Source organism: Colossoma macropomum, unplaced genomic scaffold, assembly GCF_904425465.1.
Source record: "Colossoma macropomum unplaced genomic scaffold, Colossoma_macropomum, whole genome shotgun sequence".
NCBI lineage: Eukaryota > Metazoa > Chordata > Actinopteri > Characiformes > Serrasalmidae > Colossoma > Colossoma macropomum.
Window position 1 is genome coordinate 8,501,945 of NW_023494790.1, and position 21,792 is coordinate 8,523,736.

Genomic DNA, 21,792 nt, shown 5'->3' on the forward strand with positions numbered 1-21,792 from the left:
GGTCACTGCAAATACTGGGCTCTCTTGAGCAGAGGAAATGGTTAAGCTGTTAGTTATATGTTCAAAATTTTTGTTTTGTTTTGTTTTGTTTTTTTAATTTTTTTTGTTTGTTTTTTTTTCTGAGCGAATGTAATTCTCTCAGTTGGCCTAAGACTACAGAACTGTTAAAGTGCATTAATTCTGTAACTGGTGTCTCCAGGTCCCTGCAGCACCCAGCTCTAGTGCAGTGTTTGGTTCAGTGCACAGAGGTCACTCCCTACCTGCTGATCATGGAGCTCTGTCCTCTGGTGGGTTACCTGTGATCTAACAGCTGCACTCCCATTCATGACAGGGAACATTGAACAAAAAACACTTTTTTACAGTCAAACTGAGTACCTTGCATGACAAAATAAAGCTGTATGCATATATATGCAGACATTAATTGCTCAGATACGTCCCTTATTATTATTATTATTTCTTTTAATCTGTCCTTTATTATAGCTTTTTATCTTGTTTGAATGTCCTTTCACTGTTTTGTTCTACAGTCTAGCCACACTTGTAGTCAAAATAAAATATTTTTCTAGATCTAATATGTAGATAAATGTGTAAATATTTATTATGAATGAATAAATACTTTTCCAGACCTATTACTATTGATACATAAATGAATACATTCATTTGTAGCCACAGTGTAGTTTAATGAATGCAGTGGCCCTCTAGTGGCCTGTTGAGGTAAAGCACACTGACATCATCCTACATTCCTGTCAGTGCCATTTTTCCTCCATGCAGTGAATACTAATGCTTGTTTATGCTACTCATTTCTACTGCTGTTTACAAGCTATTTCTTCCTGTTTGATCTCCATGGTAACAGGGCGATGTGAAAGGTTATCTGCGCAGCTGCAGGGCGTCAGACTCTTTGACCCCTGACCCTTTGCTCCTTCAACGAATGGCTTGCCAGATAGCCTCTGGCCTTCTGCATCTCCACAAACATGACTACACCCACAGGTGGGCTGTTCATCACAGATATGAGTTTGCTTCCAAAATAATTCTCTCTCTTTCTCTTTTATATAAACATATGTTTGTAGAAACCATAACCTACTTCATAAAGTAGTGCTGGGAGCCCTTAAGGGACAACAGAAAATGTAATATAGCTGAAAAACATGTATGCGAGATATCACCTCCATAATAATCCAGCTGTATCTATAGTTTTTACTATAGTAAATTGTCTTTGCTGGATCTGCTCTTCTTTGTTCTGGTGTCGGAGTTACTTGGTAACTTCCTGTAACAATATCCTGATGCTGCCTGAGTGTGCCTCTGCTACTCCAGCATCAGTGATTTTGTTGCTGGGGGTTACTCCTCTTCTCCACGAAGAAAGAACAAGGATAAGGGCTGTTATTACTAAGGTCTTCTTGTCTCATCTCTAAATGTTGTTAGCAGTTCATGTTGATCATTATATTTCTGGCATTTTGGTCTTCACCAGTGATCTGGCTTTGAGAAACTGCCTTCTGACATCAGACGTGACTGTCAAAATTGGAGACTATGGGCTGTCACACAGCAAGTATAAGGTATGGATATAGCATTTAAAACCTAAAGCTGAGGCTTATTATTCAGTCATTACTATGACTTACTCAGTAACTAGTATGAATTATGTAGTAACTACTCTGTAACTAATAAGGATAGTATGAGAGTGAGGAATTAAAATGTAGGTCCACGTCGGGAACCCTTAGATATTAGTTTATATCACGGCATTAAATATCTGTTTATTCATGACAAAATCTGATAGACATTACTGATAATGGCTGTGTTTACATGCAAAGATTTTTGCCAATCTGATTGAACACATTCTGATTATAGATTAAGACTGAAGTGTTTATATTCTTACTCTACTCAACAATCTGCTGGAAAATGTTTGTTTAAATGCACACTGCAAGTAATCCAATCCAAAATTATGCGCATGCGTAGAGCACCACGTAGTGTAGATGTTACCATGACAACGAGCATCACATGAGCAACAGTGTGTTAGCTACCTGGGTTTGAGCTGATGTGCTTGTGTTTTTAATTGCTTTAAAATTATGGCAGACTCAGAAAAATGTACTTCACATGTACTTAAAGAAGGGCGAGAGGAAGACGTCATGTTCTGAGACACATAGACAGCGATGGGATGGGCGTCCAGTTTATCTCCTTTCCAGACCTCCCGCCATGTGGAACGTTATAAACTTTCGTTATGACGTGACGCACATGCACAGAACGTACTTAAACTTTTCTATTGGGAATGTGATCAGATACAGGCATTTACATGGCTATTGTTCTTCTATTTGATGTATCATTTACAGGATTACCCACCTTGTTCAATTGAATAGAATATTCTGAATGGCCTCAAGGACTCGTCTATTCTGATTGAGGTGTATACATGGACGTATTCTATTCCGATTGAGCTATTAGTTGGACTATTAACAGATTATCAGGCTGCATGTAAACATGGCTATTGATAATCAAAATTGAAGACTCTTTAAGCAATAATCCTTTCTGCCTGCTCTTTCCCAGGATGACTACTATGTGACATCGGATCAGTCCTGGGTGCCGTTACGCTGGATTGCTCCTGAGCTGGTGGATGACGTTCATGGCAACCTGCTGGTGGTGGACCAGACCAAACAAAGCAATATCTGGTATGTAACATGTTAAATTAAAAGAATAAAGTTCTGTAGTGAATGTACTGCACAGCAGGAGCTTCATCTATAAACAAAAGTTTAATTTTCATTTGGAAGTTTAGAAACATTTGATTTGATACTGCAAGGGAAAGCAAGTGAAAAATCACAGGGGAGTGAAAAAATCAATAAACAGCCAGCCATCCTGGTAACATTAATCGTGTGTTTCTGTGTTTTAGGTCTCTTGGGGTAACGATCTGGGAGTTGTTTGAGTTGGGGAACCAGCCTTATCGACACTACTCAGATAGGCAGGTCCTCAGCTATGCTGTGAAGGAACAACAGCTGAAACTGCCAAAGCCATTGCTTCAGTTCCCTCTTGCTGACCGTTGGTGAGTGTTCTACTTGCTGCAATAATGGAGTGCATATGGAATTCAGTATTTTTTTTTTTATTTTATTTTATGTTGCTTCTCTGCTCAGTCTTCTACCTAATATTCAGTTCCTTGCTGTGTCTGTGTGCTCACGCCTTTCTGACACAGCAGAGCAGACTGCACCAAGATATGCATCTTTTGGTATTAGAAACCAAAATGAATCCAATTGTATTTGCTGTAGGAGATGAGATGGCAATTAAATCTCATATTTGTTTCAAATGAAACAGTTCCTTATTAGGGTGTTATAAAAATGCAAATCATCTTGGCACGCATTTCCTCCAGCACACTGCGAATCTATTTTCACAGAAACTCTATTGTTTCTCTATGAGGTGATGTTATTCCTGTTTTAATAGCTTTGTTTGTTTGTTTGTTTGTGTGTGTGCTTCTTATCAGGTATGAAGTGATGCAGTTCTGCTGGCTTCAGCCAGACCAGAGGCCAAATGCTGAGGAAGTTCACCTCCTGCTCAGTTACCTTTGTGCTAAAGGTGCCAGTGAAGCAGAGGAAGACTTTGAGAGACGCTGGAACTCCATGAGACCCAACATGAATCATGGCACCCTGCATGGGGCTGGTCCCCTGGCCCTTGAGATGCCTCAATCCTCCACAACCTCCTCCTCCTTCCCCTTACTGGAACAATTCTCTGCTGGTGATGGCTACCAGTCAGAGTCAGGAGATGACATTCTAACTGTTACCGAGACCAGTCATGGTCTGAACTTCGAGTACAAATGGGAGCAAGCAAGAGCAAAGCAACCTTACCACTCCTCATCCACCACTGGAACATTAGGTCAAGGGAATCCACACTGCCAGGATATCTACTACCCCCCAGGAGGGATGGTAGGTGGATGTGGGATTGATGGACTCACCTTGGGGGTCTCTCCTCAGTACTTTGAGCCTAAGCAGTTACACACCCCAGGTGTGGTACCAGTCCTCAGTGCTCATAGTCCATCAGTTAGTAGTGAGTACTACATTCGTATTGAAGAGAATACAAATGTCAGTAGAATGCCAGTAGACTGCAACATTGACTTGGATTACACAGTGTGTGCTTACAGCCCTGAGTTTGGTGGCAGCAATGGCAGCTTTCTCACTGGTAGTGGCGACTCAGGGGAATGTATGAACTTTCCCTCTGAAGGCAAGCCAATTGAGTCGTACTGGTCAGCGGACATCCACAAAAGCAATGCCTATGATTCAGATAGCAGTCCAGCCATGTCCCTAACAATGGAACCACTTCTGGGTCAGGTATCTGATGCCAGCCCACTAAGGCCGTGGGAATCAGGTCACTATGTATCATACAAAGATAGGGATGGGGGCTATTATTATGAACAGTCACCTCCACTGGGTATGGACCACTACCTGATTGGAGACCTTTCAGAACCCCCACGGGAGAGCTGGGGGTCTCGGAACCTGAGACAGGCTCTTGGTGAACTGGAGGACCCCTTGGGGATCTCCCCTTCTCTTGGCAGTCCCCCACAAGGCTACAGTGACCATTACCTTGAGAGCAGCCAAGGATCAGTAATAGGGAAAAATGTAACTGGGGGATATTATGACATGATGGGTTCCTTGAGGAAGACTATGCCAGGAAACCACTCAGTTTGTATTGACATTGAGTCAGGTGGAGCTGTGTTTGTGGGGCGAGATGACAGTGATTCAGAAGAGGAGGAGGACCTGTTCATTGAAAGGCAAGCAATGGGCTGGCCCAGTAACCACTCAAAAAATATCCTGAGCTTGTGTCGGAGACAAAGTTCATCCAGGCAAGATGCCTATGCAGACTTTCACTACACCATGCCTATGACTGATGTTGAGGATGCATGGCCAGAGGAGCATAGCCTCCCATATCGCTCTGCCAAACCAATTAATTACCTAGAAGCTACAGTAAAAAGCAACACCTGCCCTGTGCACGGCAGGCATGCATCAGTATCCTCAGCTGACTGCAGTTCCTACATTCATCTCTGTCATGAACCAAGAGAAGCAGAGGTCTATCCTGTACCGTGCTGTCAGGCTTTGAGCAACTCTCACTTTGTGGATCCTCTCACAGGGTCATTGGTAAGAAACTGCTTCATGAATGATGTTGTCTCAGAAAAAAACCCAGGTTTATCCAACAGAAATCAGCAGTTAAGCCAGTCTGCTTTACCTATTGGGCATGTAACTTCCAAACCAGAGCCAACAAAGAACAATGTAAAACAGACCGAGCATTCAGAGTATGTGGATATTGTAATCAGAGAAGGAAAGCTCAAACAAGAAAGTAGCGTACAGGAAGATACAGTTCAAACCAACCTCAAAACAGAGGTTACAACCACATCTCAACCATTAGAGAAACCCCTCCATGAGCTCACTTCCACAGAACCTGAATCAGAAGGCAGCAGGACAGGAGACAGTGGTGTGGACCGTGGACACTCCAGCATTAGCCTGGTGGAGATTGATGACTGCAGTGATGATGACATCACTGATGTCACCTCAGGGATTTTTGGTGACTTTGCAGTTGATTATGTGGAGACAGCTGACTATGCCACCCAGACATTCAAATCATTGCAGAAGCAGGTGGGCACACCTGACTCAATGGATTCCATTGACATACCATCCACTGCAGGTTCCAGTGAAACTCTTAGCCCAACCTCCCTTCATCCTTCAAGTTCACCCAGAGCTATGGACAGTGGTTATGACACAGAGAACAACGAGTCCCCTGAGTTTGTCCTGAAAGAGCCCCATGAACCACAAGACACTAAAGCTTTCATTCAGCCGTTGATGTCAATCTCTGACCCATGTCCACTTATGGTGATGAAAGGGGATGATGAGATGGGGAAAGATGGGGAAATACTTGATCCACAACAAGAAGATATGGAGGTAGCAGTTGCCCTGACAACATCGCAAAGCACTGATGAAGGGCTGACTGCGCTAAGTGAGAAAACCCCATACAGAGATTCAGCCTACTTTTCTGACAATGATGCGGGGAAAGAGAAAGAAAGTGAAGAAGACAGCGAAAAAGACACTGATGACCTTGAGAGACAGGAGGAGGAAGCAGTGGAAATGATTGAAAAAGAGGGACTATTACCAAAGCAGATGCTTGAAGAAGACAATGAAAAGGCACACATTGTACAGACCATAGAAAACAGTGAAAACATCAACAGCAATATAGAGGAAAGCCTGCCTTTGGAAACAGATGATAGAATCTCACTTAGAACACCTGAACTCCCTGTTATCTCTCCGCCTTCTCATGAGATAGCTGAATGCCCAAAAAATGACCAAGATGAAGGTTTTGAGGTAGATTCAGATCACCATCAAGAAGTGTTGCCATCTGACAGTCAGTCTTCAGATTTAACTGCCTTGCCAGGTGCAGATACCAAGCTGGAAGACAATGAAATCAAGGAGACAGACCCCATCCTTGCTGTTGAACCATCACCCACTGAGAGCGTCACAGCCGATGATAATGTTAAGACCACTCTTGACATCAGTGAAGATGAGCCTCAGAAGAAAACAGAGGTTACTGAAGAAGTAACATCTACCACATCTTCAGAGGAACTAGCACCCCAGGAAAACAGTGATAGTGTGGGGGCTCTTGAAACTAGCACAGAAAAGAGCCTTTTAACTGATGCATTGGCAGATAAGCCTGAAACTCCAGAGAGTAACGCTAAGGATGTATTGCAGTGCCGCAAGAGCTCCACTCGCCCATTGTCTCCTCCCCCTCTCCCGCCACTCGAGGGCAGAGTGTCCCCAGCAGACGGAGAAGAGGCTGATGAGGAGGATGGGGATTCAGAGGACAGTGATGAATCAGATGAGGAGTTGCGCACCTATAGCATCCAGGAGCAGAGTGAGGACAGCGAGGATGAGGCCCTGCAGGTGCCCATAATTGTGAGCGACTGCAGCGATGCACACAAACTCAGAAGCCTCCTCAAGATGCCCAGTCTACTGACCGACTCCCTCTGTGATGAGCTAGAGTCCAAGAAGAAGGTGGTGTCCTTCTTTGATGATGTTACCGTCTACTTGTTTGACCAAGTGAGCAGCATCTTTGTATTTAATTTTGCAGTGGATTCATGGTACCATACAAAAAAGTATTGGGATAGAGTTCAGTGAAAACATACTTTTATTACAAATGTAATGCAAAGGACCTGAATAACAATGTTAATATATTATGTAAGGCTTTCCACCAGATTCAGATATAATGAAGATGGTATACATTTCAAGACGTTGCACACATTATATTTTGGAATGTTTGACTGCACTGCAAAGGCAGCGCACTGACCTAAGCAGCATCCTGCAATTATCATTCTGTAAAAGTCTTCCCATTTACTTATAAAATATCTCAAGAGTCTTTTATTCTTTGAAGGATAACTATTTCATATATTTTCCTGAAAGCGAATATTATCTGTGGTCAGATATATGTAGTTATCCCAATACTTTTGTTGATGGTAGTTCACATGTATTAAAAAGCAAGATTATAAATGAATATTTCTGAACACAGTACTTTGTTCCTGGTAAATAAAAGAAAAAGTAATTAAAAAAAAATCTACTTCTCCAGGAAAGCCCGACTAAAGAGCTAGCTGAACATGGTTTCCCTTTGGGAGGAGAGAAAAGCATGCAGGGTGCAAAGGGCACAGTACCAAACCAACAGGAAAAAGTCAACGCCTCTGATGATTCCTCAGATGGAAACATTTCAGAAGAGAGTAAGAATTCACTTAAAATGATCCCAAATCACTAGATTTCAACTGTTTCTCTTGTGCTTTTTTATTCTAACATTCTTTCTTGTTTTCAGGTGCAGGGTTTGAGTGGGAGGATGATTTCCCTTTGCTGCCGCTCCCGACCTCTTCAAAGGGATCACCTCCAGACGTCAAAGCTAAACCAAGCCTGCCCTCCAGGGCCACAAGCAGCAAACCTGTGGCACAGTTCTCCCGTTTCACTGTCTCTCCCTCCACAGTCTCACGTTTCTCCATCACTCATGTTTCTGACTCAGATATGGATTCTGCAGGAGGTAAAACATGCTTTTAAATAGCACAACATGCATCTTTTATGGAGCAAATGTCAAATGAAGTAGTCAGATCTAGCTCAAGTTGTTACACTGCAATAAAAAAGTGCTGATTCTAACAGTGATTTTTGCTGGACCAGCGTACAAGAGTCACTATCTCGTACTGAGTCACTGAATGACTGCCCATTTTAATACTGGTTTTAACATGCCCTCGTCAACTTGGCTGGCCAAGGGTGGTCTCACCATTTGCCCCTCTGGGGAAGTCTCCAGTGCCATCTTCAGGGCTGTTCCATTACTTTATTACCTTAAGTGAAGTTTGAGGTAATAGTTTTTTAAGTGAACTTGCCCTGAAATCATTGGGATCTGACACAATTAGCAAGATAGATCAGGCCAGAACTTAGGTGTTGTTGTTAGGTGGACATTCATTTCCCTCTTCAAACCCAAAAAATGGCAATAAAATTGTTGGAAATGTTTAATATTTTGAAATCATAACAAATGATTTACTGGGCTTTGGGTATTATAGTACATCCATCCACCCATCCATCATCTAAACCGCTTATCCTTCTGGGTCGCGGTGGTATTATAGTACAGTAAGTACTATATATAAACTGAAGTATTTTAGGTCAACATAGCTGTTGAACAAAGCTGTATCATCTTGTAGGTTTGCAGATGCTAGCACTAACTAGCCAAGCATTGTCTGCTAGAAGTGCCCACCAAAGGGTTAACTAGGCAAACTTTGCAGCTGTGTAAATCAGTGTTTCTTAATTCTACAGCTCAATTCTTCTTAATACCTACAGCTCTGCATTGTTTCAACTGTTTCTTACCTTAAAACACCTGGTCCAGCTTATCAACTGCCCCTGATGAGCTGAATCAGGTGTGGTGGTCAGGAAATCACTGAATCTGATGTGAGTCGAGGGAAATAACTGAGCGCTAATATAAACACAGTAAAAAGTGGAAAATACCTGATTACTGCTAGCCATGAGTTCTGGGGGTTATAAAGGCTGTTATGTCATTCTTTGTTGTTCTCACCCACAGAATCCCTTCGTGTCAGTCACTGAAACAGGCTTTCTTTCTCAGCACGCTTGAATGCAGAGTGCTGCTGCTCCCATAACTGTCTTCACATTAATGCAGTAAACTAACCCTAGACAGTAAAGCAGTTTAGTTCCATTATCAGCATGGCTATAAAAGTCAGAAGCAAAAGACAAACTTCAAAAGCAATTCCAGGAGAAAAAAAATGAATAAAAAGTAAGAAGAAATTAAAGCAAAAACTGACAAACGAGTAATACATACGTATCAGAATGACTGAAGTTGAGTAGAATTTTATTTTTTTTGGAAAAAATAAGTTTGATTTAACTTTTTTTTATATTTTGTAGTTTTATTTGAAACTTTTGGCACAAATAACTCCATATGCTAGCATGCTAGTTAGCATGCTATAGGCTACACAGCTAACAGCAACAAAAAGAAAGGCACTACACCATGACTGTACACCAAAGCTTATAGCCATGGCCAGCTGATCATCTTACTGAGGCTACCCTAGCCAAGGGCGAGTTCATTCTGATTGAAAAATTGGATCCTAACTGTCCCCTCCTCCTTTTCTATCATGAGTGACCACTTCTTTAATGTAGATGTGACTCACGTTATAAAAAGTATTGAAGCAGGACCTGAGTGGTGCTGGTGGTGGCATGTTGATGGTACGTGTGAATCGTGCGCTGGTGCGAGTGGATCAGACACAGTAGTGCTGCTGGAGTTTTTAAACACTGTGTCCACTCACTGTCCACTCTATTAGACACTCCTACCTTGTCAGTCCACCTTGTAGATGTAAAGTCAGAAACGATAGCTCATCTGCTGCTGCACAGTTGTGTTGGTCATCCTCTAGTCCTTCATCAGTGGTCACAGAATGCTGCCCACAGGACGCTGTTGGCTGGATATTTTTGGTTGGTGAACTATTCTCAGTCCAGCAGTGACACTGAGGTGTTTAAAAACTCCAGCAGCACTGCTGTGACTGAACCACTCGTACCAGCACAACACACAGTAATACACCACCATCATGTGGTGTCACTGCCACCTGCATGACAAACTGCATGCAGCCAGTAGTGGTCCAGCAAAACTAGGCTTGACATGCATCTTTTATTTATTTATTTGTTTTTTTTTTTATTTTTATTATTGGTGCACAACTGTGCTCATAAATATAATTCAGTTATGCAGAGGTTGAAATTTAGTTTGATCGTCATAGACTGAAATTGTTTCATTAATTAAATTGTTTCAATCTCTTCTGTCTTGCAGGGAGCAGCGAGGATGGAGAGCGAGAGTGAGAACTGCACACCACTGCCATCTATGGGGAGCACTCTGCACATACATCTTTTTCTCCAGACCTTTTGGTCTTTGCAGTGAAAGTGATACTGTTTCAGAGAATCTTTTGGATCCCATCAAAAAACAGTGCCTATTATTGTTAGCAAATACTTATAATGGTCTTTAATATGAGGCCCAAAAGAAACAAAATAAAAAAAATGTGGCCATATGCTTCTTAAAAACAATATTAGAAGTAGTTTAAACCTGAATAATATCTTATTTGTTGAACTCTTGCATATTTTAAACTAGTGACAGTTTTGAAGGGACTATATGTACTGTGAGGACACGGGATTCTCCTGAATGAAACTGTTTGCAAAGGACATCAGGTATGGATATAACCCTAACGTCCAGGCTACAATCAACATTTTATCAGAAAAAGAGAAAAAAAAACTTGCAACCAGTCACAAAGCCAAATCCCAAATCTCATTTTTTCAGGACAATGTGGGATGACGTGGACTTTGACTGTGAAGTAATGTTGGAATACTATTCAAGATGTTAAAATATGATGATGTGTTGGGAAATAACTCAAGGTACTGTTTGAATTCGTTTGGAAATATATTTGGGGGAAAAGAGAAACACATAGCTGCCTTGAGTCAGCCATCTACCTGAAAGTAGCAGATCATACAGGGTGATGCAACATCAAGAAACTCTCTGACCAGCTCAATTTTTGTTGACACTGAAAAGATCTCTGATGAAATTTATATCATCCACATTATCAGTATTTATTTACTTTATTTCTTTGGAAATTTTTGCCTGGTCACTAAATTCTGTGAATTACGTTTTCGGTATTTCCGTATCGTTTTATTTCGAGTCACTGTTGATATTGGGCCAAAAGCCAGTGAGTCATTTTTTATTGCCTACCCTGCCTTGTACAAGCTATGAAACTCTCTTATAAAGAAACCATCCTTACAGTTACCCATAGCATGAACTCTTATTTAGGACTCTAGAATTAGAATTAATCTTATTTTGACCCTAGGATTAGTGCTCTGCTGAATGCAAAGTAAGTTACTTTGGCCAAATCCATCCTGCTTTTCTGGCTGCTTGGAAAATATCAAAATATTGGACACAACAGGCGTTTTATGATGAGCACGTATACCAATGATGCTGTACATGTTTGCTACCTTATGATGATCAGAGCTGGGATGTCTCATGATTAGTGTTCATAATTGTTGTCTTAAGGTATTTTTCATTTAATACATGATGCCTTTCTCATCATTTTCAAAAAACTACACAGAAAGTTAGTGGAACTGATTGCAAGGAAATTGGATTGTGGTAACATTTTATTTTGAGAGCCACCAGTAAATTATCTACAGATGCTTTAATTGTTATCAGTCTATATGGTGAAACTTAGCTGATTATCAACAGGATTAGGTTTAGGTCTAGAATTAGGTTTCGCTTTTGGGCGTAAGTTAAGGTTAGGGTCTTAAATATTTGGATAGCCTACTATAGCCCCCTATAGATTGTCTATAGATGTTCAAATTGTTAAACTATCTGTTGATTGTAAACAGTAGTGAGGTTAGGGTTAGGACTTGGACCAGGGTTAGGGCTAGGACCAGGGTGAAGGTTGGGTTTAGGTTTTGGGTTGAGGTTAAGGTTAGGGTTAGGATTAGAGCCAGGTTTAGAGTTAAAGAAAATAATGGTCAGTTTAGTAGATATTTAGTTGAAATATAAATTGAAAGTAAATTAAGTATCTACAAAGCATCTAAAGTGGACTATCCAAATAAAGTGTTAGGTTTAAAGTGAGTTTTAAAAGAGAATCTATCATGTTCAATGCAAAGTTCAATCGCATTTAATAGATATTTAGTTGAATATAAGTAAAGGATAAAGTGAGCATCAGCAAAGCAACTACAGTGGACTCTCACAACAAAATATTACCTTTATTGTTGATGTTATTCATAAGAACATGACAGAAGCTACTGAATACAGTGAATACTGAATACTGCACTGATTGTTTACCTTTTGATTTGTGGCATTATTGTCCGATATGAACTTCATTTTTTGGTAGGCTTTGTTGAGGAAACAATAACTTCCTCTCTCAGAAAGAAACTGCTTGATGCTACGACTATAGACGATGTACAGGAATTCTATGTGATCTGCACACTTATGTGCTTTGGGGAAAAAAGAAAATCTTTATGCTACACTTAATATGTTCAATGTTTGTTTGCCTCTTATGGCATCTATTCGTAATAGGTTAGCCTAGATTGAGCTAGACGGCAATCTGTACTATTTTTGTATTTTACGAAACAATTTTAAACTACTGATGAAAAAAAGTACGGTGGTTGTGCTGGATATACTGTAAGAGTTTATCTTCATGTATCTGCTGCCAAAGAGATGTGTTCTTTAAAGTGGTGCATAGGCTTGTTGATGAAGAGGGTGCTTGAGGCTCTTGTATTTGAGTGCAGTGAGCAGAGACATGGTTGAATGATGAACTAGAGCTCCATCTAGAGAAAAGCAGGGAGATATGTGAAGGTCCTCATAAAAATCTGTTCCTCTTGTGTGTCACAAGATCAGTGACTGTACACAAAGAAAAATAAACTCATTGTTTGACGTCTCTCTCTGGTGCTGGATTATGACAGTGCTTTCACTTACTGTATCACGCTAGAGCAAGAGTCACCAGTCTTATCCATAAAGGGCTGGTGTGGCTGCAGGTTTTCATTTCAGCGTGCAGAAGCACACCTGATTACACTTGTTTAAAATGCTGATCTCAGTCTTAAAACAATTGGTTGGTTATAAGGAGTGCACAGCTGCTTGTTTCGCATGAAAACCTGCAGCCATGTTGATCTTGTGTGGATAAGATTGGTGATCTCTGCAGAGAATCACAAGGAATACAAATTTCAACCAGGAGGTATTAAAAAATACTTATAAATGAATAGGTGTCAAAAAGATAACATGTTACCAGAGGTGGGTAGTAACTAATTTCCTTTATTCAGTTACATGTAGTTAAAGGAATGGAATAGTCCTATTTGTACAGTTATACCCTTATCACAAAAGTCAGCCGGCCAACATGTTTGATGTCTGAAGTTTGCTTCTTTAGGTGTACGCTGGAGCAACAAGGTAATCTAAAGGGAAGGAAAAGGAAAAGGGAAAAGAAAGGAAAAGGGAAGGGAAAAGGAAAAGGGAAAAGAAAAGGGAAAAGAAAGGAAGGGAAAGGAAAGGAAAAGGGAAAAGAAAGGAAAGGAAAGGAAAGGAAAGGAAAGGAAAGGAAAGGAAAGGAAAGGAAAGGAAAGGAAAATGGAAAAGAAAGGAAGGGAAAAGGAAAAGGGAAAAGAAAGGAAGGGAAAGGGAAGGGAAAGGAAAAGGGAAAAGAAAGGAAAGGAAAGGAAAGGAAAAGGAAAGGAAGGAAAGGGAAAGGGAAAGGAAAAGGAAAGGGAAAAGGAAAGGAAAAGAAAGAAGGAAAGAAAGGAAAGGAAAAGGAAAGGGGAAAAGAAAGGAAAGGAAAGGGAAAGGAAAGGAAAAGGGAAAGGAAAAGGAAAAGGGAAAGGAAAAGGAAAAGGGAAAAGAAAGGAAAGGAAAAGAAAAAGGGATAAGAAAGGAAGGGAAAAGAAAGGAAGGGAAAAGGAAGAGGGAAAAGGAGAGGGGAAAAGGAAGGAAGGAAAGGGGAAAAGAAAGGAAGGGAAAAGGGAAAGGAAATGAAAGAAAAGGAAAGGAAAAGGGAAAGGAGAGAAAAAGGAAAAAGAAAGGAAAGGAAAAAGGAAAGGAAAAGAAAGGAAAAGGGAAAGGAAAGGGAAAGGAATGGAAAGGAAAGGAAAGGAAAGGAAAAGGGAAAAGAAAGGAAAAGGAAAAGGAAAAGGGAAAAGAAAGGAAAGGAAAGGAAAGGAAAGGAGGGGAAAAGAAAGGAATCCTTGCTCTGTGCACTCATTAAGAAACAGCATCTGAATTCAGTGTAACATGGACTGTATTACTTATTAAGCACACATAGACGAATTCAATATAATTGCTTTATTTATAGGATTGGACTACAGACTGTGCTTTTGAAATTATGTTTAATTGTTTAGACAAATTAGAATTTCATGAGGTGTAAGAAAATGGTAGAAAACACCATTGAAAATCTATTAACTTAACATCTATACATAAATCATCTGAAGTCTGTAGTTTATCAACACACATACAAAAAAAAAAACACATATTGAAGAAATAACAAGAAAAACACTGATCAGTTCAAGGCAGAACTATACAGTAATAAAATGATCTGCTGCTTCCCTTTATAATGCTCTCCAGTCAAACTCTGCATTCACTGTACATGACAACATATACAAACCTTTCCCTGTACACTGATCTGTGCAGTGGAAAAATGTGATATATTACTTTTAGATCATAGATTGTTCTACATGATAATTATTATCTATTTACCAATCACACATATGCTTACCAAGAGTTTACTTACCTTTTGTGTCTGCTTTCTGTTGCTAAATGCTAAAAGATTCTTATTTATGATGCTGGGTCTTACAAGAAGCATTATATTACTAGTCTTATGATTTATTACATTCTGTTACATTTGTTCAAGCTTATTTAACACCTAGGAGCACCACTGTTGTTAGTTTATGACTTTGCCCTGAAATAATGTTGGCATTAGATAATTCTTACAAATGCTATGATAATAGAGCTAAGAAGACAGAAGATGTAGTACAGCAATGGACTAAAACTAGATGAGCCTTTAATGGTCTGCCTAAACTCTAAAGAAAATACAAGTAAATGTAAAGAAAATACATTTACAAGAAGAATGACACACACAAACTGTGATGGCATATGCTATTGCTATGTTGCAATGACATTCAGAAGGCCTTTTCAGTCACTGCATGATTGATCCATCACACAAAATGTGCTATTTGTCAAAAACAAACAATAATGTGTGCTTTCTGCAACAATGATAAAACAGAAAAACTCTAGTTATGCATGGTATCCAGGCCATGCCTTTCTGTTATAAAGCAAGTCCCCGGGGCAGGTGGGTAAGTGTGCAGTCTGTAAAGGGCAGGGGCTCCTAATACAGGATTGGAGAGCTGAGGTCCTCACTGATGACCAGCTTTTGTCTCTGCTCAAAGATGGAGCTGTTAGGACGCTGTCGGGACATGAAGGTGGTGAAACGTGAAGGATCCGGAAGTCTACAAACATAAACCACAACACTCACTCTTCACTCTACAGAGGAATGCGGCATGTGGAGCCTCAAACGCAGGCCTAGTGTCTCTAAACATGCTCAAAACATGTTCACCTAGTGCTGGGCATTATAATTCAATGTCACAATATTTTCTGAATGTGTCATGGTATTATAGTATCACACTATGACTGATTCAAAATGGTGCAAATTAATGATATTTTACTTTCCTATACATTACATGAAACTGTGCATGAATTTCATCAAGTATTCACAAGTATTTCATAAGGTGATCATCCTAAATGTGTGATAATGTAGTTTTACGTTATATTACTGTAATATTACTGTATAGTTCATTAAAACCACAGAAAATGTCTTGAGCATGCTTACCATGTGTTTGGTACCTATAGGTTGTGTATTCCCTGTATGTTTTTAATGTATTAATGAGCATATTGTGATGTATACAATAAGCATTACTGAGTGTGTTTTCATTTCATTACATTATTCTCTCATAAGGAAAGGAAAGGAAAGGAAAAGGAAGGAAAGGAAAAGAAAAAAGTGAAGAAAAAGGAAAGGAAAGGAAAAAAGGGAAGGAAAGGAAAGAAAAGAAAGGAAAAGGAAGAAAAAGGAAAGGAAAGAAAGGAAAAGGAAAGGAAAACATTACATGAAACTGTGCATGAATTTCATCAAATATTCACGAATATTTTATAAGGTGATCATCCTGAGTGTGTGATAATGTAATTTCACTGTAATATTACTGTACAGTTCATTAACACTGCAGAAAATGTCTTGAGCATGCTTACCATGAGTCTTACCATGTGTCTACATAGATTAGGGAATAAATAGCCTATGGGTACTAAATAAGCATTACTGAGTGTGTTTTCATTTCATTACATTATACTCTCATTACTTAAACATGATTATGTAATTGTAATGGAGTTTTCTGTACTGTTTATGAATATGCCACAAATGCATCAAGTATATGTAGATTTTGAAAAAAAAAATGTACCCTTTATTTAGAAAGTAAAGTAATGTTTTATAAATACTGAACAGATACAGAATGTAAATGGAATATGAACATAACTATCTATATGTAATCAATCATGTATATGAAACTGAATATAAAAAATGTCATATAGTTTATGAAATGTAAATCAATTATATAGCAAAATGACAATAATACCTTATTTAATGATAATAAACCTTAAATAAGACATTTGAGGATTTATTCAACGTTGCAGTCCATAGTTCAATACTAGGAATTTTGCTTGGTTAGCATGCTTGGTTTTGGCCAGTGTGGCATGCAGAGCAAAAATGAAGAGTTTTGAAAAGCACAGGAGAAATTATACACTAATAGAATTTCAGCTAAATGTCCACAATCTGATGACCTTATAACTTAAGTATAAATTATGAATGTATAGTCATTTAATAATAAGTACTATGCATAACATTTTTAGCAATGAAGTATCTGGTTTGATAAATGAATTTTGCGCAGCTGATTCACAAGATTTAACAACAGCAAGGAATAGAGTTGTGCAACATTTCTTTTTGTTTTAGCAATCCATCAAACTGTTGGCTGAAAATCTGTCCAAATAGTTGCTACATTACCTGAGTTGCACAAGTTTATTCCCACAATTATAAACACTGCTGTAAGCCATAAAAAGGAATATAGGCAGCCAATGAAAGCCATGAGTAGTGGTTCTTAAAGGTTAATGCTAATCACTTACGTAATTATTGTTCATTCAAAAGCGGGCGAAATCAGGACCCATACTGAAAAAAGTGAACAGAAAGCTTACATTTCAAAGTTTGTTCTAATAAAATCTAAAAGTAGTCAAACCCATTTGTAAGAATGTATACTTACATATCAAATTAATTAATATTAACAAAGTTGTTACTACATTTTTTTTTCACAAAAATAAAAAAATCACAATTTTTGTACATGTAGAATAATGTAAAAGTAAAGGTGGCAAAAAGCCTTTTTTTGAGCAATAAAAGAACCACTTTTGGTTCCTGAAAGAACCTTTGGATGGTTCTTAAAAGAAAGACATTTGTGAGAAAGATATGCAAAGAGTATGAATAAGCCTCATAAAATTTAAAGAACACATAACATAAAGGTTACCAGAAACATCCTTTCATAGAACCATATGTTCAAGTCAAGAACCATTTAAGAACCTTAATTTTTAAGAGTGTTCCTGAGAACACAAACAACTAATAACTAAAATCTATTGCTCTATAATGTCCTTCTAGATCAGGGGTCACTAATCATATCTGCAAAGGGTCGATGTGGCTGCAGATCCACACCTGATTCTACTTCTATTCTTAATCAGTTGGTCTCAAACAGTTGCTTAGTGATATGAGGTGTGCTCCTACTTGTTTGGAATGGAAACCTGCATGTTGGTGAACCTTGGTCTAGATGATTGCTGCAATTATTCTTCCAAACTTTTGCCATTTTACTGGATATTTGCCAACTACTCCAGACTACTGTCTCACAGATTTAACCAAAAGTAATAAACAGGATTATTCTGAATTAAGTATTTATGTAGTAAACATGCATAAACAAACTAGTTCAGTAAAACAGTATTTTAACAGATGGGGAACTGGGAAGACATTTTCAGGCATACTAATAAACACACAACCCACTGACAAACAGAACAAAAACACACAAAACAGAATCTCACATGCAGCGGTTGAGTTTAAAAAAGGGGAGGGGCAGGGCACTGCACTCTACACTCACATGCACTCACAGTCTAAAACTATGATCAGCCTGGGATGTGTAAGAAAAGATCTTTGAAGTGGTCGATGCAGTTCATTACTGGGATGCAAGGGTGCTGCCAGGGATATTGGGCTCCTCGAAATGTATCACATTGGGCCCCACCACCAGAGGCCATGCCAACCATATGGGGTATGGGGATGAGGAGACACAGCTGGTTCATTGGTATGGGGATGGGGATGGGGATGGGGATGGGGAGACAGGGCTGGCTCATTGGTAGGGGTATGGGGTTGGGGAGACAGGGCTGGCTCATTGGTAGGGGTATGGGTATGGGGAGACAGGGCTGATTCATTGGCAAGGTATGGGGAGATAGGGCTGGTTAATTGGTAGCGGTATGGGGATGGGGATTCAGGGCTGGTTCATTGGTAGGGGTATGGGGAAACAAGCCTCGTTCACTGGTAGGAGTATGGGGATGGAGAAACAGGGCTGGTTTATTGGTAGGGGTATGAGGATGGGGAGACAGGGCTGCTGAGCCTGAAGCTGTATCTGTTGGGCCTGGCATCAGGCAGGGGCAGGGACATATGATTTAGTGTGTAACAAGTTCTGCATGTCAGTTTTGGGAAAGTGTGTTCTAACATTTATTTCTCCAAGTTTATTCTACAAGGACTCTTCTTGTGAAGGCAGACTAACTGCTTTTTTTCTGTGTTTATGCCTGTATAACTGGAGTAATGAGTCAGAAGCAAGAGAGTGCAAACGTGAGCCGAGATAGAGCTAGCCGTTAGCCTTGCTTATTGTACGGCGTGGCTGTGGCCAATATCATGCAGTAAGCTGTGTTTCTCCTTCAATAGCATAGAATGTTTCAGTAAGAAGAGAAGTTTCTAATAGCACTTTAGGGCCCCTGTCAGTCACAGGCCCTCAGAATCGTCATAACTTTTCCCCCATCATACGGCGCCCCTGCTAAGATGATTGAAGATAATGTGTGAAAACATTAAAACGTCACATCAAAAATGCTGACTGTAGTGGTTAAATCAATGAAATAGTTAATACATTCTTCCCAATTATCTTAAATGACCCATATCCCACATGTTCTAATATTTTATTTATGTTGTTCCCTGAGGACCACTTGTGCTACTGGAATGGTTTAATGTACCATAATAAGCTATTTTTTTTACATGACCATTTTCCAAACCCTCCTTATCCCTTAGAATTAAGCAAGCTGTTGCCACTGTGCATTTATAGGGTACACACTTACTTTCACTCAGGATATAATTTGACCAGGAGTGCTGAAACTTTTGCATATGACTATAAGTGAATGACATCTGTTGTGATTGGCTGCCCTATATTGTGCCTCAGTCTGGACTGAAACACTCCTTATAACTTTAGTGTGAATGAATGGAGCTAAATACTATACAAAATATATTTAAAATTTTAAAAAGTTCCACACATAAAATTAATACTGTAGTAATGCGTGTTTTGATAGACTGACACTGCACATCAAGACAGTGAACGAGGTTAATAAGGATAGTGATGCAGCCACTACTTTGAGATCAATTTAGAAACAAATTAGTGTTAAATTCTATCACTGAAAACATGTTAAACCACATCTGGCAAGTTATCAAATGCATTTGGAAAGTTCAAGAAGACGTGTTGTTCAAAGACAAGTTGAGAAATGACTCCATGCTCTCATCTGCAGACAGAGTTTTATTTAGCTTTTCAAAGTAGAAAGTCACCATACATTTGAGGTTATTCTTGCAACGTTACACTGGTCTTGGTGCCCCCCAAAATGCATGCATATATATTTTTTTTCCTCTGTACATTATTGAGAGTGTATTCTTTTATTTTATTTTACATCTTTACATCCAAAAATGCTAGCGTTCCAAAACACAGAGACAAATCGAGTTGGTGGAGAGATTCCGTTTGGCCACCGGGACTGAGGAGATCTACCCAGCGAAAGTGGCAGTCATACCTTGGCCTTATTTTAATGCAGAAAGAAGAAACACTGGCAGCTTCCAGTCGTAGACACCTTACTGCTTTTGTCTCTAAATTTATCAAAACAGAGATGGACAGGGTTGGCAAAAAAAACAACAAAGGAAGAGCTTAGTTTTGTCACACATAGAGAAAGACAAACGGAGAGGCAAGAAAACAACAGGAAGAGGAGAGACAGACACGGCTGGTGAAGAGAGCTTGTTTTCGAGGGGGATTTTGAGGTACTGAGGACCCTTTTCTAACATGCAACATTTTTGCAGCCCAGAGGACTTTCTTTTATGTCTCATGACTAAGCGTGAGATGCTTCAAGTTTGAAATCACACCAGCAAGTAGGAAACACACTCAGTGGGAGCAGACTGTGAAGAGTCTGGCTGTGCTGGGAGGAGGCGAACAAGAGGAAAAAACTGTAAATTGCTGTGTAGTCTATAGGGAGAAGGGTAAAAAAAACTGTGGTCTTCAAAGGTGCGCACAGTGCTAATCATCACAACGGTGCATAGCTCATTACCTAGTTACTTGGTACAAGAGAGAAAACCTCACCACGGTACACGCTGACAATTATTATTCATCCACAGACACCAAACAGTGGACAAGCAGAATACGTTTTACTCCTAGATTATATCAGGACCTCAAATGAGCCCAAGGACATGTTTTTTTCATACACAAATGTTCTATTAGAACACCATAGCTACCAGAAGGCTAAATATAAAGAGGACCGGCTTCATGGTCAAGCATCAAATTAAAGAAAATAACCAGGCTTATGTCTTTTCCTTCTTTTTATAATGTATATAAAGTGCCAGTCCACTCTCATTAGGTCAGAGAGCTAAGAAACCTCATAATACTATACAAAAATGATTATTATCTGTCTTGTTTATTGCAATAAATTGTTTGCAAATCTGCGATTGTTGAATATAGATTACGTTCAGCACAGAGGAATAATACAAACATGGTTTGGCATTAATAAAAGTAAATAATGGACCACCCATAAAAAATAGTATAGGCTTTGTGATCCTTGACCACAAGATAGACACCTTAGATTATTGTATTTACAGACTGAATGTATGCAAATATGTACAAGAGGCACTGATTCCCATAAACGTAAGATCAGATCAGGACCTAAAACATCAACTTGTCAGCACACATTTAAAAAAAAAAAAAAAGACATTACATGTTTTAATTCAGGACTTCACAGGACTTTGGCTAGTGATGGAGATGTTCAGGGAACTACATGTTGGACTATGTGGAGGTACCGGTTGTCTTTTCCTTCATGCATGAACAGACTTTGGTATCTATCAACTTTTGTTATGTTTGTGCAGCATTTAGCATGTAGTGTCACAGGCCTGATATCATTTTGATTCAATGTTGTTAGTCAGCAATCTGAATACATTTTTTGGATTTTGGAAACAACAAAAACAGTCATTTCCTTCAGGTATATAATCATTGATATATCAACTTTTTTTTCCAGGGAATTAGAAAAAAACGTATTTGAACTGATAGAATTCCAAATGCTAAAAAAAGAATAAGCTGTCATTTTTATAAACAAATAAATGATCACACTGAGTTTATGTAAGAATTACAGCACATTTGGAGTAAGCTTCATTCTTTGCAAAAATAAAGAACCTTAGTTTAATCCCTTAAAATGCCAGGTTTAAGGATT

The 21,792-nt window shown here is 39.2% G+C and overlaps 2 protein-coding genes across 9 annotated transcripts in view; one reads left to right on the plus strand and one right to left on the minus strand.

Moving 5' to 3' along the window:
- The window catches only part of aatkb (apoptosis-associated tyrosine kinase b), a 71,396-nt gene extending 60,653 nt beyond the window's left edge, over positions 1-10,743 (plus strand). For all 4 annotated transcript variants that reach the window (XM_036572030.1, XM_036572032.1, XM_036572031.1 and 1 more), the window contains 9 exons: positions 200-287; positions 851-984; positions 1,460-1,544; positions 2,524-2,645; positions 2,864-3,013; positions 3,446-7,037; positions 7,561-7,705; positions 7,795-8,010; positions 10,288-10,743. In XM_036572030.1, the coding sequence (XP_036427923.1) occupies positions 200-287; positions 851-984; positions 1,460-1,544; positions 2,524-2,645; positions 2,864-3,013; positions 3,446-7,037; positions 7,561-7,705; positions 7,795-8,010; positions 10,288-10,316 (4,561 nt within the window). In that variant the 3' untranslated portion in view covers positions 10,317-10,743. The remainder of the gene's footprint in view (positions 1-199; positions 288-850; positions 985-1,459; positions 1,545-2,523; positions 2,646-2,863; positions 3,014-3,445; positions 7,038-7,560; positions 7,706-7,794; positions 8,011-10,287) is intronic.
- Positions 10,744-14,974: 4,231 nt separating this feature from the next.
- baiap2b (BAR/IMD domain containing adaptor protein 2b) overlaps positions 14,975-21,792 on the minus strand; it is a 94,873-nt gene continuing 88,055 nt past the window's right edge. For 3 of the 5 annotated variants that reach the window (XM_036572037.1, XM_036572038.1, XM_036572034.1), the window contains one exon: positions 19,834-20,191. In XM_036572037.1, the coding sequence (XP_036427930.1) occupies positions 20,131-20,191 (61 nt within the window). In that variant the 3' untranslated portion in view covers positions 19,834-20,130. Of the gene's footprint in view, positions 15,453-17,169; positions 17,213-19,833; positions 20,192-21,792 lie in introns of those variants that run through there. The other 2 variants (XM_036572036.1, XM_036572039.1) reach the window with 2 other exon arrangements.